Genomic DNA, 19,993 nt, shown 5'->3' on the forward strand with positions numbered 1-19,993 from the left:
TGCCCTTTCCCATCGGAAAGTTATTTCAATGTTACAGCAAACCGTGAGGGTGATCAGGGATTTTCAGGCGACGTGTCCTGGGAAGACGTTCTAGGAGCCAGTGCAAAAGCTAGATACCCGAGACCAACAGTGAACGTTAATTGAGTTTCCACGATAATTGCAAGGCCATGTGGTGAAAATATAACTCGCTTCTATCTAGGACATCTGTATTTGTGAACTACAACGCTAAGATTTCAGCCATCTAGGGCCAGGGGGAAGCTCGGTGGTGGAGTGCTCATCTGGCAAGGATGAGGCCCTAAATTCTACTCCGGAGCGTATTATAAAAGAAGGCGTTTAGATCTCTTATATCTGGGCCCAGGCGGTTCTCGGATCCCTGCAGCTTTCTCTTCGACTGCTCTACTTTGCCCTGAAGACTTTTACCCTCCCTACACCATCCTCTTTCAAAGCTGCACCCGACCCTCTGACCCTCTCAGGTGCAAAAAATCGCAATATTATCTCGTGTGCGTGTGAAATGAAAACGCAGAGACTTCCAGAACTGTGTTTTATTCTTGGATGGCCGTAGAGACATGTGTATTCGGAGACAAGGCCTGCCTGCTCAGACTCTTAGTACAAAATATCGATGTGTAAATTAGAGATGGGATGAGTGTTCCAGCCTCAGGCTCCAGGATGGCTGAAAGGGCACAGGCTGGGCCGCCATGGAGAAAGTGGTGTGGTCCTTCTGGATGTGGGCTGGAGAGGCCTGGGTGGGGCCGCACAGAGGGGTTGAGCAGTCTGCCCTGTTGGTATCACATACAAAGCCATAACTCTGTCCTGCGGATATTTGGCATCCATGTTCCCATTCTGGCGACACAGGGCTTCTCGGGTCTAACTATTTTTTAATCCAGCTTACCACAGCATTTGGGGCAACATTGGATTAGGGAAGACGGGCCTGTGGGCACGGCCGGAATCCTAAGCTTTTCTCGGCTTCTGGAAGCTCCGCAGCAGAGTGAAGGTCTACACAGCAGTGTGTGTGAGTCCCCAGCCTGCACTACCCTGCGCCTTTCCAGGCAGCCTCCGCTTTGACCGCTCCTAGCTCGCTCACCACGGTAGGCTCACCCACTGTTTAGAAAACAAAAAAACAAAAAACCCTCGGAAATCTGAATCTGTTCTGCCTAAGAAAATCCAGGTTTTCCTAACTCGCTTCAGAAGCGCGGCGAGAGTGACTCCCCAAAGGCTCCACACAAAGAGCGGTGAGAAAGGGTGAGAAAGGATGAGGGACCGGGGAACAGAGGAGCAGAGGAGGGGCGTGGCCGGCGGGGCGGGGCGGCGGGCGGGGGGCGTGCGGGGCGGGGCGGGGCCGGCGGGGCGGGGCGTGCGGAAGAATGGCCGCGCGGGGCCAGGCTGCAGGGGCGGGGCGGGGCTAATACTGATGGGCGTGTCCGATTCCGGCTAGGGCGGAGCGGCGGTGGGGCGGGGCGGATCACTTCGGGAAGATGGCGCTGTGTGTGCTGCGGAACGCCGTACGCGGAGCGGCGGCGCTACCCAGGCTGTGAGTTCAGGTCCCCAGTCCCCGCCGCGCGGTAAAGGCGGTGGCCAGAGCGGTCCCTTGAGCCTGCAAGGGCACTGTAGCCCGCAACCTCTGTGCCTTCCGCGCTTGACCTCTGCCAAGGTCGCTGCGGCTCTGCCTCCCAGTGGGAGGGCTTTGTATGGGCCCGGTCATTGGGTACTGATGTTGCCGGATTGGCAGGGCTGTCAGCGGTTAGCACGTAACGCGCCAAGCTTTCTAGGGATGCTCTGGAGTAGTTGAGACGCTCGCTTACTGGGCGACAACACACCTGATTCCAATGTGAAGCACAGTGGTTCCCAAATGTTTGGTCTCTGTACCCACTTACCCATCTAAAGATGATTGAGGGTCCCAAAGAGCTTTTGCCAACATTTGTTCATGAAAAACAGACTTTTTAGATGAAAAGAGCATAATGGTTTTATATATTTCGAAATTTTCTTTGGTTTAACATGAGAGTCATGTCACCAGCTTTGGAGTAAATATTTGAAAGGAATTCCAGAACTTGGGAAGCAGAGAAAGGAGGACGCAGGTTCAAGGCTACGCTTGTCTTTATGGCAAGTTGGAGGCCAGCCTGGTCTACACAGCAATACTAGTTGGTAAAAGATCAATAGAAGCTGGGCGGTGGTGGCACACTCCTTTAATCCCAGCACTGGGGAGGGAGAGCCAGGCAGATCTCTGTGAGTTCGAGGCCAGCCTGGGCTACCAATTGAGTTCCAGGAAAGGCGCAAAGCTACACAGGGAAACCCTGTCTCGAAAAAACCAAAAATTTAAATTAAAAAGAAAAAAAAGAAAAAAAAAAGATCAATAGACTGTCACAATCAGGGACCTCGTGTGTTAGGGAATTCCATTTTGAGAACTGCTGATGTGACGCTTGCCCATTTGCTAAATGCACATCTCCTGTGGTTTCCCTTACCACCGTTTGAAGAAGTAGGGTGTCCTGTTTATGATGTGGAACAGGATCAGAGAGCCCAAGTGACTGTCTCAAAGTCCCATGGAGTGGTGAAGCCAAGGTTCTTGATCTAACGATTTTTACATCTTTTGTGCTTCACGATTCACCCCTGACCCATGGCAGGACCCCATGGTCTTAGGCACCCCACTTTCTCATTACGTGTGGCTTCGCACCCTGGCTCAGGAAGTAGTAACTCCTGGAACCAGAGTGGCACCTAGAAGCGTGTGGTCCCAGGCCTGCCTAGAGGTTCCTTTTCTGAGAATGGGCCAGCCTCTATGGTGTGTCCACACATAGTCACCACTTCTAATAGGCTTGGAGCTTAATGTAAAATGCCTTTTACTTCCTCTCCATGTCACGTGTCTGCATCTCTACCAAGCGTACCGGGCCTTACTGAACCCAGTTGTGTGAAATCAGTCTGGGTCCTAGTCAACATATTAGAGTAAGTAAAATGCTATGTGCCATTCCTTAATTTCTATGTCTGTTGAGTTGAACTTCAGCTTTGGACCAGTGGGCCACTTTTGATGGTTCTTTCCTTGTTTAGAGCATCTGAACCATTGTTGGGCAGGCAGGGGCTATTCTAGACCTCCAGTCTCGATCCTTGTTCCTCACTTGCCATCATTTGCCCTATTGAGTCCTAGGCTGTCTTGTTATCTGTGCTGTTGACTATGGCCATGCTGGATGCATGTAAATTACCCCACTTTCAAGGAAGGGGCATAACTCACTTGAGAGCCAAGAACTGTCGAAGGGAATATGAATACACACACACACACACACACACAACCTATAAAAATTGTTATATAGAAGCTGGGCAGTGGTGGCACATGCCTTTAATCCCAGCATTTGGGAGGCAGAGGTGGATCTCTATGAGTTCAAGGCCAGCCTGGTCTACAGAGCAAGATCCAGGACAGCCAGAACTCAGAGGAACCCTGTCTTGAAAAACAAAAACAAGGGGCTGGAGAGATGGATCAGAGGTTAAAAGCACTGACTGCTCTTCCAGAGATCCTGAGTTCAATTCCCAGCAACCACATGGTGGCTCACAACCATCTGTAATGAGATCTGGTGCCTTCTTCTGGCTTACGGGATACATGCAGGCAGAACACTGTATATGTAATAAATAAATAAATCTTTAAAAAAAAAAACAAAAACAAAAACAAACAAATGGTATATAGAACCTCTGTAATCATTTATCAAGCTACACATGCATTCTTACCCTGTCTCCAGCTCTCAGGCATCCTACAGGGACCAGTCCAGCCACTTCCCCAGGCCTGTTTGTAAACCACCATTCCTGGCTCCTGCCGTCCACCACGCATTCACGTAATTGTTCAATCCTAGCGAGCATTTGCTGCGTTATCAGAACTGTCATCATCACACCCACTGGGAAGGGTCCATCCACTAGAGGATGGTGCTCATCTTTTCTCTACTTCTAGGGTTACTTAGGTCAGCACCTTTTTCTTCAGCAGATCCCTTTTGTGCATTTGTGTATGGTCAGGTGCTTTTTCAGGTACCCTCCCTCCACAGACGATTTAGTTTTTATGTTTATTTATTGTGTGTGTGTGTGTTTATGGGTGGAGGTCAGAGGACAACTTTCAGGAGTTGATTCTCTTCCACCATAGGCTCCAGGGCTAAAGGTCAGGTTGTCAAGCCCATGTAACATATAATTCTTACTGCTGATCCGTCTCATTTGGAATGTCATAGAACTGGAACTATATGGTGTACTGTGTTTTTAGATTGGATTTTTTTTACTTAATAATATGCATGTAACATTCCTTCATGTCTCATGACTTAATAACTCATTTCTCTTTATTGCCAAGTAATATTCCATTGTACAGCTATACCACAAGTAATTTATACATTCTGCTGTTGGAGGACATTTTGGTTGCTTCTAGTTCTGCTGATTATGCATAAGCCTTCACTATATGTTTGTGTACAGGTTTGTATAGACATAGTTACCTAGGCCTGTGACTGTTGAATTGTTTGAGAAGATTGTGGTTAGCTGTATAAGAAAATGCCATAGTAGCTGCACCGTTTTATCAGTGTAGGAGAGCCCTGCTGCTTCCCAAATCGCCATTTGTCCTTGTTGGCTAAAGAGCACTCAGCTCCTCTAATGGGTGTGCAGTTGCAGTATCGTGTTTTCAGTTTGTTTGAACTTGAAATCCCCTCGGATGATGCTGTGGTCGTTTGAATGAGAAGCGTCCCCCATGGGCTCATATATTTTAACTCTTGGTCCCCAGCTGGTGCAACAGTCGGGGAAGATCAGGAGATGTGGCCTGTGGAGGAGGTATGTCACAGGGTCACACTTGTGTGCCACCTTCCAGGTGCTGATTTGCCATCTGTGTAGATTCTATGTAGATTTGTCCAACTGCTTTGCCGAGTTCTGAGCCTGATTGTTGTGATTCTGTGACATAATAAGAAATGTGCATTTGGTTTCTGTCCCTGTTTCCTGGAACAGAGCCCTAAGCCACTGGACTCTCCAGAATGACTTGAGTGTCTGGGGGCCCTACTGGGCTTCAGGATGTGGACCTTCTCAGAAAACCCACAGCATGATTGGAGGCCTTGAACTTTAAAGCAAGCCTGTACTGGTGAGTGTTTCATCAGCTTGACACGGCTAGAGTTTTCTGAGAGGAGAAAACCACAACTGTCATCACAAGATTGGCCTGTAGGCAAGCCTGTGGGCATTTTCTTAACTAACAATTGATGTGGGTTAGGTGGCGCCACCCTGGGCAGGTAGTCCTGAGTTGTATGAGAAAGCTGTCTGAACAATACAGGTGGAGCAAGCCAGTGAGCACCTTTGCCCCTGGCCTCTGCCCCAGTTCCTTCCTCCGGTTCCTTCAGTAACGCACTGTGGCATTGAGAGTTGTGAATGGAAACAAACCCTTTCATCCCCAAGCTGCTTTGGTTATGGTGTTTCATCACTGCAGTATAAAACCTAACGAAAGCCCATGGGAAATGTACCACCCCAACCTCTGGGGAGAGGAGATAGGAGTGAAGATTGAGTTGATTCCAAGTAACCAGTGAGGTAATCAATCATGTCTGTGCAAGGATGCTTCCATCCGAATCCAAAGGCCGGGGTTTGGAGAGCATCCAGGTTGCTGAACACCATGCAGCTTTCTGGAGGGAGGTGTGCTTAGAGAGGGCATAGCCACCCCTGCCCCTCCTCCACACCCTGCCCTGTGCAACCTTCCATCTGGCTGTTCATCTGTATCCTTTAGAACGTCTCTTATAGTAACCAGTTTCCAAGAGTTCTGTGAGCTATTGTAGAAATCAAATCTAAAGAGAGAACCTTACGAACCCCTGACTTATGGCCAATCAGTTAGAAACGCAAGACAAACATACATAGCTTTTGTTTGTATCTGAAGTAGGGGCAGCCATGAGGGACTGAGCCCTAGATGTGTGGGATCTGGTGCTTACTAGCTCCAGCCAGAAAATGTCAGAGTTGAGTTAAAGGATATGGAGGTGTTGTCTGCAGGAGAGGGAATTTGCCGTGTTTGGGGAGCCTCCCTCCCCTGTGAAGCTGAATGAGCCTAGGAGAGCAGGACACCTTGGTCAGGCCTGTCCTGCGGTTGTCTGTTTGCCATTCAGTTTTCACATTGTTGGTGTAGATCAGCAAATTTGTATTGTGGAAATATTTTCTCCAGCCTGTGACTTTTCTCAACATTTTCTTAAGAGTGTATTTCAAAGAGAAAAAAAATCTAGTGTTAATGAGGTCCAGCTTATCATTTGTGGGTCTTGAGAGTTCCCTCCCCTGTCCTTCTTTTGGAAGGCCAAGAGTGTTGTGTATCCATGACCCCTTCAGTTGTTCCAGCCAGTCTGTTGAGGAAAACCGTCCTTGCTCCTTCGTGCAACATCAGTTGGCAGCATCTGGTTAGTCCTTTCTGGGCTCTCTACCCCCTTATTTGACCATGCTTCTGTCATTCTGCAGACACCACACTCTCTTCAAACTGTCTTGTCTGCTGTGTTGTGATGGCCTTCTGGACCCTTTGTTTTTCTACGTAGACTAGAATTCTTTTGTTAATACCACAGACTAACCTGCTGGGATTTGGTCAGTATTGCATTGAGTTCATACAGTAAGTCAGAGGAATTAACACCTTAAGAATCTTGAGTCTTGAGATTGGAGAGATGGTTCAGCAGTTAAGAACACTTGCTGGTCTTGCAGAGAACCTGGGTTAATTCCCAGCACCCACATGGTAGCTCACAGCCACTCCAATTCCAGGGAATATGATGCCCTCTCTGGCCCTGTTGGACACTGCACACATGATGCATAGATAAACATGCAGGCAAAACATTTATACACATAAAATAAAAATAGCTCACTTTAAAAAATGGAGAGAGGGGTTGGGGATTTAGCTCAGCAGTAGAGCACTTGCCTAGCAAGCGCAAGGCCCTGGGTTCGGTCCTCAGCTCCTGCAAAACAAAACAAAACAAAAAGATCAGGCGGTGGTGACACACGCCTTTAATCCCAGCACTCGGGAGGCAGAGCCAGGCAGATCGCTTGTGAGTTTGAGGCCAGCCTGGGCTACAGAGTGATGAGTTCCAGGAAAGGCGCAAAGCTACACAGAGAAACCTTGTCTCAGAAAACCAAAAAAAAAAAAAAAAAAGGAGAGATATGCACATATGTGTGCATATCCAGTTTTCCATTTTAGCCATCTTGATGGTAGAGTTTGTAGTTATGTTGGGAATGGGGAGCCGTCAGCATGGTTTATTTGGAGCACTCTCTGATGCCCATCCCTGCTGAGTGTCTCAGCATCTGTCTAATCTGGATGCATTTGTAAGTGTCCAGCCCTTTGCTGTGGCTTCCTTTACTTAGCATAACACTTTGAGGCCTTATCCATGCTGAGTGCACCAGAACTTTGTTTGTGTAGGCCGTCACATGCTGCTGAATGTGTACTACCTTTTACATCTTCATGGATCTGATCTGCTTTTGACTTATACTACTTCATTCAAGGAGATACGGAAATGGTACTTAGAGTTCACCAGTTTAGAAGTGGTGGGACCTGGGAGAATGGAGCCAATAAATGAGGCTGACTAAAGTCTCAGGAGATAGCCAGCTTTATTCAGAGCATCAGACAATTTTATACTTTGAGGATTAAGTAGAGTCACATGAGTAAAATGTACAATCACAAGGACAAGCTGCACATGGCAAAAACATGTTTTTCCATAGTGGCACATAAACAATAACCAGTTATATTTGGTAATCTGAAGTAAACTCACTCCTATCTGCTCACTCACATTCCAAGAAAAATTCTGTGTTTTGAAGATACTGAGGTTACAAGACTCTTGTTTTGGAATTTTCTCACAGGCACCCTGGATTCTCCCAGAACTCTGTTCTTGGACGGTGTTCCAGTGACTTCTATGTATCTGTCTTTGTTTTTCTTCTTTTCCTGGTATCATTGTGTGTGTGTGTGTGTGTGTGTGTGTGTGTGTGACAAACTCAGTGATACATTGCCGTAATTTATATAAGTGTATATATTTTATTTTCATTATTTGTTTAGTTTTTGAGACAGGGTCTTACTATGTGACTCTGGGTGGCCTAAACTCACTGTGTAGCCCAGGTTGGCCCTGAATTCACAGAGACTAGCCTGCTTCTGCCTCCCAAGAGTTGTGTACTACCACACCAGGCCAGAAATGTGGGTTTAGATGATGCAGAGAGAAAGCTGGGATATACTGGGCTCCTTGGGGGAGGGGCTCTTGGTATGTCTCATGAATTTTATTAAGGGGAAAAGAGTTGCTAATTGTAAAGCAAAACTCCTTTGCTGCCACTAAAAACAGCTGTGGTGTGTTCGGCATAGCTCACTTGTTTTTCTACACTTCCCTCTTGTTCTCAACAGGTTAAGTTTAGAATTTTATTAGGTAATAAAGATATTATAGAGGAAATGGTATTTGTGTTTTCATATAGGTCACTTGGGTATGAATATAAATCCACTACCATCCAAGCAGGATTGATTTATTTCATGTTGCTTTTATAGCTTGTTGCTGTGGTTTAAATGTGTCCCTCGAAGTCATGTGTTGGGAATGAAGTCCCCAAAGCAACAGTGTTAGGAGTGGGACTTTAAGAGGTAATTAGGTCGTGATGGTTCTGCCCCATGAATGGATTGATGCTGATATTATAGGAGTATGCTCATGATTGAGAGTGTGGCTTTGTTATAAAAGTAAGTCTGGGGGCTGGGAATGTAGCTCAGTTGGTAGAGTACTTGCCTCACATATCTGGAGTCCTGGGTTCAATCTCCAACATTACATAAACTGACCATGGTGGTACACATTGTAATACCAGTACTCTGGAGGTGGAGGAAGGAGGAAGTTCAAGGTCATCCTTAGCATACAGTGAGTTCAAGGCCAGCCTGGTCTACATAAAACCATGTTTCTAAATATCTAGATAGATCGTGTTAATAGATAAATAATACATAAATAAGTGAATGTGAGTCAGCTTCCCTACCCCCACCCCTTTGATTTTGCAGCCCTGAGGATCAAGAGTAGGACTGAGGCACCAGGCGTAGGAGGCAGGAGGCGAGTAAGTGCTCCCACCGGGCTCAGCCCAGCCACCCTTCTCACTGCTGTTCCTTCTGCCATGGAATGACTCCTCAAGAAGGCACTTGATAGATAATTGTTGGTCTTCCTGGCCTCTAGAAATGTGGGAAATTATATTTCATTTTCTTTCTTTTTCATTTTTGAGACAAGGTCTCACTACGATCGGCCTTTCATTTGTGATCTCTGGCTTTGACTCCTAAGGCACATGTTGAACTACATGCATGTGCCACAACACCAGCAATAACGACTTGTCTGTGAATGACCCACTCTGTGGCGTTGGTATAACAACACAAAATGGACTAAGACACTTAATCAAATAACTTTCTCAAATGATTCAGTTAATAAATGGGCCGCAGAGTTGAGCTTCCTTCCTTCCTTTCTTATCCCCTCTCACCAGGTTTAGAGAGATGTTTATTATTTATTTTTATTTCATTTTGTTCCTAGTTTAGGACATTAACCTAATAATACAGATGCTTTAGTGATGTTCTCTGTTGCCCCACATTACACACACATACACATAAACACAGACACAGACACAGACAGACAGGCGCGTGTGTGTGCACGCGCGTGTGTACACACACACACACACACACACACACACACACACACACACACACGGGCTTTGCTCCTAAGCCATTGCCCCAGCCCATCCTTTAGAACTTTCCTCCTGATTACTGGAGAAACAGACTATCATGTAGTGCATGTGTGTGCATGACCATGACCATAGTTGTTCGTTTAGTCTGTTCTCAAGTTTTCTTTCTTGGAAAAGGCAGGGGTAAACATCCCTCTGTTCAGCCTTCCTGGGATTCTTGGAGGCAGCTTCTGACATGTAAACTTGCAGGTTCAAAGCCTGTGGTCTTTGCAGCCCTTTGGTGCCTCCGGACTGCAGGCTGCCCTGTAGAGCTTCCCTGCCCCTCTCCCTCAGGTTAGCAGGCCCAGACTTGGTAAAATGAGCACAGACTGTCTTGTAGGTTACAACACTGGCAGTGGGGGCCTACAAGAACCCTGCCCTCTGGCTGTCAGCCTCGCTGGCACTCTGACCTACCAGGCATCTATCTACCCAGGAGGCCATGTCTTACTCTTAGCTAGGCTTTTGAGCTCCACAGAGGTGCCCATTAATAATAAGGAGCCGAAAGTCAATGTCTCAATGGTTTTAATAAGCACTCTGCATGCTGCTGGAGTGGCTGCAGGACACTTCAGATAATGATTTACAGAACCTTTTGGATACTGGAAATTTCAAATGACAACAATCACTTCCCGCTTATCCCACTGCCCCTCCATGAGAGCCACGTTTAATTTATTCATTTTCTAAGAGTCACAGTTCTTGGTTTTGTTTGCTTTTGTTTTTGAGACAGGGTCTCACAATGTAGCACTGGCTGGCCTGTAGACCAGGCTGGCCTCAAACTCACAGGGATCTCCTACCTCCCAAGTGCTGAGAAGAAAAGTGTATACCACCACACCTGGCAAATTGCAATTCTATTTATTTGTATGTATCTGTGTGAATGCATGTGTATGGGTGCCTATGGCAGAGTCCAGGTGTAGAGGTCAGAGGTTAACTCTTGGGAGTAGTCTCTTTCTTCCTACCATGGACATTCTAGGGATTGAACTTAGGGCATCAAGCTTGGAGGCAAGCATGTTTGTTTGTTTAAATTTTTTAAAGGATTTATTTTATACAGTGCTCTGCCTATATTTATGACTGCAGGTCAGAAGCGGGCGCCAGATCTCATTACAGATGGTTGTGAGCCACCATGTGGTTGCTGGGAATTGAACTCAGGACCTCTGAAAGAGCAGCCAGTGCTGCTAACCGCTGAGCCATCTCTCCAGCCCCAAGCATGCTTATGTACTGACCATCTTGATGGGTTTCTCTTTTTAAATAGTATTTCAAAAAGTGTGTGTGTGTGTGTGTGTGTGTGTGTGTGTGTGTGTGTGTGTGTGTGTGTGTGCGTGTGTGTGTGTTTGTGATGTGTATGTCTGTGTGTTTATGTGTGTGTGTGTCTATATGTGTGATACGTGTGTCTGTGTGTGTCTGTGTGGTGTGTGTATATGTGTCTGTGTGGTGTATGTGTGTATGTGTCTGTGTGTGTATGTGTCTGTGTGTGGTGTGTCTGTATGTGATGTGTGTGTGTGTGTGTGTGTCTGTGTGTGTGATGTGGTGTGTGTCTGTGTGTGGTGTGTGTGTCTGTGTGTGTATGTGTCTGTGTGTGTGGTGTGTGTGTGTGTGTGTCTGTGTGTGTGTGTGGTGTGTGTGTGTGTGTCTGTGTGTGGTGTGTATGTGTGTGTGTCTGTGTGTGTGGTGTGTATGTCTGTGGTTTGTGTCTGTGTGTGGTGTGTATGTGATGTGGTATGTGTCTGTGTGTTTATGTATGTGTGTCTGTGTATGTATGTGTCTGTATGTGTGATGTGGTGTGTCTGTGTATGTGGTGTGTGTGTGTCTGTGTGTGTGTGTGTGTCTGTGTGTGTGGTGTGGTGTGGTGTGGTGTGGTGTGTGTTTGCATGCGCACGCGCCCTGGAACACCTACCCTGGAATACTTGTGTGGCGATTAGAGGGTAATTTCTAGGAGTTGATCTGTCCTTCCGTGTGTGGGTGAGGGCGTTGGACTCAGGTCATCAGGCTTGGCATAAATCCCTTTTACCTGGAAGCCATCTTACAGCTCAAGTCACAGTTTAGTTGGAGACTGCATTCCATATTTAACTCACAGTTCTAATTGAGGCGCCAAACATCTGCAGTCTCAGCATTGGGAAGGTAGGAACATGTCAGGAGTTTGAAATCAGCCTAGCTGCAGAGTGAGCTTGAGGCAAGCTTGGGCTACATGAGGTCCTGTCTCAGAAAACAAACAACAAAACAAAACAGTTCTATGTTTCTAAAAACGCCTCTTTCCCCTTTAATGGGCCCTCTGTAGACCTTTGAGATGTTTAGATGTGTATGGGTCATTAAAACATTGTCACAGACACATATTTTATTGCTTTGGTTAGAAGAAATAGAGGCTTGTGTAAGAACGTGTAAATGTCTCTTGTCTTCTTATCTAATATCTCACTGGCCTTTGTGAGAAGCCCACATTAGTTTTGAGTCCAAATTAAAAAGTTTAACATAAAAAATGAAGTCCCCAGCCCCCATGCCACGTGTAGCTCATCCCTGAGACACTGGAGGGCGCTCTAGCAACGGGAGATGTAGCCGGTCTCTGCAGTCGAGGGCCGCACCCTCGCAAACCGGCTGCTTTTCTTAAGATGGGGAAGGGTTTTTTTCTGTTTGTTCTTTAAGACAAATGAAAGACACATGGAGAGAGGAATATGTCTACACTGGCCTGCAAATGGTCTGCTTAAATTTTAAGTCTTAGAATTTGGTTAGAGACTTAAGTCGCACGGTACTTCTGGTTCCCCTTGACCTTCCCTGTCCTGGGCTGCCCCGCTGTGCGGTGTGCCAGCCTGGGGCATTTCGCTCCTTAGGTCTCAGCTCAGGCGTCACCAATCAGGGAGGACATAGCCCCGCAGCCCAGCATCCTCAGCAGCTGCCTCTGTACCTTCTCTCTATCCTGCCTAGCTTTCGTCGCTTCCTCTCCCAGAAATAACAGGTGTTTGTTTCTTGATTGTCTGTTTGACCTTCCCCCAGGCCACAGATATTTACAACATCAGGGCTGTGACCAGCTTATTCTGTTGCTTTTAAAACCCCCGAAACTGCAAAACCCAACGTCCCATTGTTAGGAAAGGAATTGCAGGGTTAGGCATGTAGTTGAAGTTGAGTTGGAGTGCTTGCCTGGTGTGCACAGAGCTGCGGGTTTATCTCCAGCACCACCGTAGAAACCCAGCATGCTGTCACATCTCAGTGGAGTCAAGAGAAGTTCTCATGCTCAGCTAAATAATGAATTTGAAGCTAGCCTGGGGTACCTGAGACCCTGGAGAGAGAGAGAGAGCGGGAGATAGTGATAAAAGAAAAAAGGAAGGAATTACTGCCGTCAGTAAGAGAACTTCGGAGAATTCACAAATTTAAACATATGCAGTGGCCCTTTGAGCTTCTAGTTATTTTGGTCTAGTTGAGCCCAATTTGGCCAGAGTTTGAAAACAATAATACCAGGGTGTGGTGGCCCACGACTTTAATCCCAGCACCTGGGAGACACAGGGAACACTCTGGAGTTCGAGGCCAGCCTGGTCTACAGAGTGAGTTCCAGAGCAACCAAGGGTACACAGAGATAACCTGTCTCAAAACAACAAAAAACAAACAAACAAAAAGAAAATAATAATAATAAGATAATAAAAATGCTAGATACAGCTCAAATCTCTAGTCCCAGTGTCCTACAGGAAGATGGGGGTGAAAACAGGAGAAGGTGGTGTATACAGAGCAGCAGTGAGAACAGGGTAAGATTTTGTTTTTTCATTTAGTTTATTTATTTATTTGGTTATTTTTATTTTTTTTTTTTGTTTTTGTTTTTTTGAGATAGGGTTTCTCTGTGTAGCTTTGGAGCCTGTCCTAGAACTCATTCTGTAGACCAAGCTGGCCTCAAACTCACAGAAATCCACCTGGCCCTGCCTCCCCAGTGCTGGGATTAAAGGCGTGCGCCGCCGCCGCCGCCGCCGCCGCCGCCGCCGCCGCCGCCGCCGCCTGGCTTTATTTTTTTTATTTTATTTATTTTCAAAGATTTATTTATTTATTATGTACACAGTGTTCTGCCTGCATGCCAGAAGGGGACACCTGATCTCATTATACATGATTGTGAGCCACCGTCGGTGGGAATTGAACTCAGGACCTCTGGAAGAGCAGCCAGTGAGCTATCTTTCCAGCCCCAAGATCTTGTTTTTTAAGATCCATTTATTTGCTGGGTATTGTGGTGCATGTCTTTAATCCCAGTACTCAGAAGGCAGAGGCAAGTGGATCTCTGAGTTCAAAGTCACCTGTACAGAGTGAATTCTAGGACAGCTAGGGTTATACAGAAGAACTCTGTCTAAAAAATTTAATCCCAGTACTGGGGAGGCAAAGCCAGACGGATGTCTGTGAGTTCAAGGCCAGCCTGGTCTACAGAGCAAGATCCAGGACAGGCACCAAAACTACACAGAGAAACCCTGTCTCAAAACAAAAACAAAACAAAACAAACAAAAAAACCAAATAAGTAACTAAATAAATAAAAGATTCATTTATTTTATGTGTATGAGTGTTTTGCCCAGTGTATGTCTGTACACCATGTATGTGCAGTGTGCTCATGGAGGCCAGAAGAGGGTGTCAGATCCCCTGGAACTAGAGTTAAAGACAGCTGTGAGTGGCCCAGTATGGGTGTTAGGAATGGACTTTGGGTTTCTGCAAGTGTTGTTAATTTCCGAAGCCATCTCAGTCCTTGGATACCTGATTTTTTTTTTTTTTTTTTTGTCTCTTCCTACTCCCCCATCCCCCACCCCCGTCCTGTCTACCCTCCTTGCCCTTCTAGTTCCCACAAGCTGCCCCAGTGCTCTCACAGCCTATACTTGTCCTGGGTACTGCAGTCACCAGGAATAACCACAGAGTGCTGGTGTTGGAGATGTAGACCTCCCCACGTGTGTGAGGGTCTCCGAGGCAAAGCTGTAGCCAGTCAAGAGACGATCTTTCACAGAGAGAGAACTCTGTAGTAACCCCTGGCCCTAATCTCATCGTCCTCTGGGTAGAGGTTTAGGGTATGAGTTTGGATCACCAAGTGTGCCCATGTGAGGCAGGAACATCAGGGGTTTACTGAGTGGTCGGGACGTGTCTGTTACTGTGGACCATGTAGAAACCTTTTTCTGCAATGTCTCTACACTCCTCTTTGATAGGCATACTTTAAAAAATCCTCTTCCTCCTGCTCCCCCACCTCCTGTGTGTAGGGGTCTGGTGGGGTGTCTCACCTTGCACCCTGCTCATCTAACCACATGCAGCCATCCAACAACTCACTCCTCAGGGCACACTCAGCAATCCTACCACACACTCTGCAGGACACACACACTTATCCAACCACACACTCCTCAGGACACACTCAGCAATCCTACCACACACTCTGCAGGACACACACACTTATCCAACCACACACTCCTCAGGACATACTCAGCAATCCTACCACACACTCTGCAGGACACATACACTTATCCAACCACACAGTCATCGTGGCATACAAAGCTCTTACTCTGCTTTGCTCACACTGTCCCTGTCTTCAAATTGCGTTCATCTTTCAGGGCCCATTGCCTCTTGCTGCCTCCTCCTGGCAGCCTGTCTTCCTTGGACCTCTCAGGTGGTAGCCATGTTTCCAGCCTTGATAGGCCAGCCCTCCTTGGTTGGCTCACACTGCCTCCCTCTCCTCTTATATGCTAAGGTTATGTGTGACCCTCAATTCCCTTTTCTGCTCACACCTTACCTGCTGCCATCACATACCAACTCAGTTTGTTATTCATATAGACAATTATCCACAATTTTGTGGCTCAGAACACCGCAAAAACTGTACTCCGGAGGTCAGAAGCCTGGCAGAGACGGAATGGGCTCAACCCTGAGTATCTATAGGGTTCTGTACAGAGAGGAGACTTTCCTTGACTCCTCCAGCTCACTGGGGCCACCAGCTTCCTTCTTCAAAGCCAGCAAAGTAGAGTGAATTGCCTCACTGTAGTCTTTGGTTTGCACTTCTGCCTCCCTCTCCCACTGCAATTGTGTTGGGTCATCCCCATTGATGTCCCCAGCTGAGCTCCACGAGTCTCCTTTCACCCCACTCTTATACGTAATGTTAAGTTTCCACAGGTTCTGGGGATTCGGACATGGATGTCTTAGAGGAATTCTGTCCACTCACCAACAATCCTGGTTCAGGTTTGAGCTCTTGGGTGTGACTGTCCAATTGGCTGCTTGTTTACCTTCCTCATGTCCTCCCATGCTACCCAGCACCTGCATAGGCATCAGGATGATACTTCTGTGACTGGAGAGATGGATTAGTATAGTGATATTTTATTTGTACTGAAATATGATTTTATTTGTATATTAATAAAGTTGCCTTGGGGTCAGAGCAAGCCATAGCAGAAACTGGGCGGTGATGGCGCACGCCTTTAATCCCAGCACTTGGGAGGCAGAGCTTGCAGGATCTCTGTGTGTTCAAGGATACAGCCAGCATGGTGACACACACCTTTAATCTCAATACCAACTATAGAAGACCTGGAGGTCTGTACAGACATGCAGTGACGAAGAGGTCATGTGGCTGGGTTTACAACCAATGAGAAGGCAGAACAGAAAGTCTATATAAAAGACAGGACACAGGAAGTAGGCCTCTCTGGTGGAGAGGAAAGACAGCAGAAGCAGTGGAGGGTAAGGTTTTCAGCTCTCAGCTATTACTCTGACCTCTGGCTTTTAACTCTGCAATTGGCTCTGTGTTTCTTATTTAACAAGACGGTTACATCTACAGATTAGAGGTTAAGCGCTCACACTGCCCAATACATATACCTTGATGGATCTTTCAAGTAATATAAAAATTACCATGTGGTTACATTCTATTTTTCAAGTTAATGATTACAATGAATACAAATGAAAAACAGCATTTTTTTTTCCACATCCCTTACATGATTAAACACTTTACATATTACAGGTGAAAAACAAACTATCCCAAGAGCCCACATACATTTATGGCCAAGCAACTTGCTGTAGATTAACAGTGTAGGCAAGCAAGGTATTCCTTTATTGGTAGGCTGTGTTTTGTGGTTACAAAGAAAGAACCAATCACTTTATTACTTATCTTGAAGTGTAATCTTACTAGGAATCTTAAAGGAATCACAAACCTAAACTTTTATATATGAGAAACAGTCAGCTCTACTTGAAATCTTTAGGGTGCATACCCACTGATCAACAGTTTTTTATATCAAGAGATTGAAGGCAAAAATGGGTACAAGGAATCAATCATCACTTTTGGTCATCAACCAATCCTAGCAAGAAAAGTGCATCAGCTAATGATAATTGGGCTACTTTGTTCTTGTTCTCAGACCTTAAAGAATTCCTTAGTCATCTATGCACCTTTCTAAAACTTTAGATTGTCTTCTTGGGTTTTTCACCTCAAAGCTATTTGATGAAAACATCTTAGTCTAACTTTGTTATTTTTCAAAGCTTTGTTTCAGCTATGATGCACTCCAAAACCTGTGAACACATTTCCCAACATTAAGGTTAAAAGAATTTAAACTAGCTGGGCTAACTGAGATTCAATTTTTTTCTTAATCATTAACCCAAGTCACAGTCTATACGGCTCCTCAATACAAACTCATGTGTTCTAGCTATGTGACACTTCCTTATTTATATTTTTAAGCATAAAAATCTATTTAAACTTATATTATTATTATTAATTAAACAGTACAACTTAAGAAGAAATCATCTTCATAATAATTCACAGGTAAAAATGCCCAGTAGAATGGGATGTTTCTTTTAAAGATTTTGTTTTGTTTTGTTTTGTTTTGTTTTTTGAGACAGGGTTTCTCTGTGTAGCTTTGCGCCTTTCCTGGGATTCGCTTTGTAGACCAGGCTGACCTCGAACTCACAGAGATCCACCTGGCTCTGCCTCCCGAGTGCTGGGATTAAAGGCGTGCACCACCAACGCCCGGCTAGAATGAAATGTTTCTATGAGATAAACACACTACATTACAGGCAGTGGGATTTCCCCACACCCATTCACACCATGCCAGATACCAGAGAAAGATGGCAGCAGCAAACAAGTAAAGGCACAGCAGAAGCAAGAGACAGTCTGGAGTCTGGGGTCTTGGGGCTTGTCTATCCAAGACTCATCCATCATGGAGTTGCCTCCTGGTGGACTGACACCTTGAACTTCAATTGCCTCCTGCTGCTCCTCTGACATGACCCTAGGCATGCTCCACTTTCTATTATATCCTCAGTGCACTGGGGCTCAGACCCTACATCCTCTATAGCTCTTCTCCTACAGTCTTACATAGCTGTTCTGGCAGGTATGAGGTGGAAGCTCCATGCTGTTTCTCCAAATCACTCACAAATGCACACTGGTTCATTCCTCTGATCCTCCTGTGTTCTCCCACTGCACCCATGACAACCCTCCCCTTCCCTGTAGCTCTTGAGCATGTGTGATCTTGCCTCTCTACCCTTCATGTCCTGCCCATTCATCCTTTTCACACTCTACTCACCATACATTATGGGTTTCCTCCTCCTTGAAGCTGGACCATGGCCTTTGAGGCTTGGGGGTGAGAGTTCATATCTGATGTCCACTTAGGTGGGAAGAAGCACCAAATGGTGCCTATGTTATCTGCTCATAAGAAGAGGCTGAAGAGATGGCTCAGTGGTTAAAAGCATCGGCTGTTCTTCCAGAGGACCCGGGTTTGACTCTCAGCACCCACATGGTGACTCACAACCATCTGTAACTCCAGTTGTAGAAAAACTGGTGCCCTCTTCTGGTCTCTGTGAGCACCAGGCACCTGGCATGCCTGTGGTGGACACACACACACACACACAGACAAAATACCCATATGTAGCCATAAGTTTTCTCTGGTCCTGCCCGAGAAACAAACCTCTCCCACCCATGTCCCTCAGCTGCTTGATCCCAAGTAATCACTCAGAGGTTTATATTATTTGCCAACTGTATGGTCTATGTCAGGCCTCTTGCTAGCTACTTCTTATATCTTAAATTAACCCATTTTTAATAATCCTAATAATCTTTGTTTTACCACGTGTTCTGTGGCTTTACCTGCGTCCCATTACATGTTGCTCCTCAGGTGGATGGCTCATTCCTGCCTGCCTCTAAGCTGCCTTGCCATAGGCCAAAGCAGCTTTATTTATTAACCAGTGGGAACAACATATATTCACAGCATACAGAAAGATATCCCCCAGCACCCATACACATAAATAAGAAAATAAATCTTGATTAAAAATTAATAAAATGTCAATACACAAAAGGAAACCAGACACCTACATAAAAACTCCACCGTTGGGGCAAGTCCCCCTCCACCCCACCTCTTTTCCCTCAGTACCCCGTTCTGCCTCACTTGAAGGTTTATCCTGAGGTATGAATTATGCACTTTCTTCCATACACTGGAAACTCAGGGTTCACCCCTCTCCTACTTGTGCCTAGTACAGTGCCTGGCACATAATGGGCACCAATGAAAGAATTCTTGAATGAACACTTCATCATATGGCCACAGTAAGCAGAACTCATTACTAATTATCAGTTCGACGTGAGAAGGTGGAGAGGCAAACTTTCTATGTATGCATGTGGGTGTCTGTATGTTCTAGATTAAAGATTTGTCTAAACATTCCTGGTAATTTAAGATGTCAAATCTGAAGTTTCTTTTTTGGCTTGAGTTCTTGAACACAGGCCAGGGCTGTTTTCAGATTCCACAATATTCCTCCTTTTGTCAAAGAGTTTTCCAAAGAATAAATCAGAGGTCTGTACAAACTGCACTGTTGATCTATACGGTTGAGTGATGGGGGCCTTTAGAAAGGCCACATGTGGCTTACCCCAGCCCCAAGGTGTCCAAGAGGATACACTGGCCAGTCTTACTCAGTGTGACCTAGGGCACCTCCTTGTCACTATCTCTAGTATTCCTGTTTGCTTCAGAATTTCTAAAGAGCATTTCTGCTCTTCAAGGCAGGACCCACTCAGTGTCTAGAAGGTGCGCTAACAATGGCTGTGGTGTGAGCTGGGTGCATCTCAGCTGCCCAGTGAGCTCTACCCCAACACAAAACAAACAAAACAAAATCAATGGTCTTTCAGTGGAGCAGTCTTGGCAAGATGGGAGCAAGGTTCACTTTTATTGTGAGATTACCATTTTTTTTATATGTGTGTTCACACAAATGTGTGGGCACACATGCACATGTTTGCAGGTATCACATGCTCAGGTGTCATCCTCAGAAACGCCCATTTGCTTCCTTTGAAACAGAGGCTCTCATTGGACTGGAGCTTACCAGTCAGGCTAGAGCCTGATGGCCAGCAGGCCCCAAGGATCTGCCTGTCTCCACATGAGATTACAAGTGTGCCACTCCAGGGGATTGAACTCAGGTCCTCATGCTT

General features: G+C 46.0%; 1 protein-coding gene across 6 annotated transcripts in view; it reads left to right on the forward strand.

Annotated features, from left to right (window-relative positions):
- Positions 1-1,436: 1,436 nt before the first annotated feature.
- Clybl (citramalyl-CoA lyase) overlaps positions 1,437-19,993 on the forward strand; it is a 242,305-nt gene continuing 223,748 nt past the window's right edge. For 5 of the 6 annotated variants that reach the window (XM_036198729.1, XM_036198726.1, XM_036198724.1 and 2 more), the window contains exon 1: positions 1,446-1,528. In XM_036198729.1, the coding sequence (XP_036054622.1) occupies positions 1,473-1,528 (56 nt within the window). In that variant the 5' untranslated portion in view covers positions 1,446-1,472. Of the gene's footprint in view, positions 1,529-19,993 lie in introns of all 6 variants that reach the window. The other variant, XM_036198728.1, reaches the window with a different exon arrangement.

The sequence above is a fragment of the Onychomys torridus genome, chromosome 9, assembly GCF_903995425.1.
Source record: "Onychomys torridus chromosome 9, mOncTor1.1, whole genome shotgun sequence".
NCBI classification, from domain to species: Eukaryota; Metazoa; Chordata; class Mammalia; order Rodentia; family Cricetidae; genus Onychomys; species Onychomys torridus.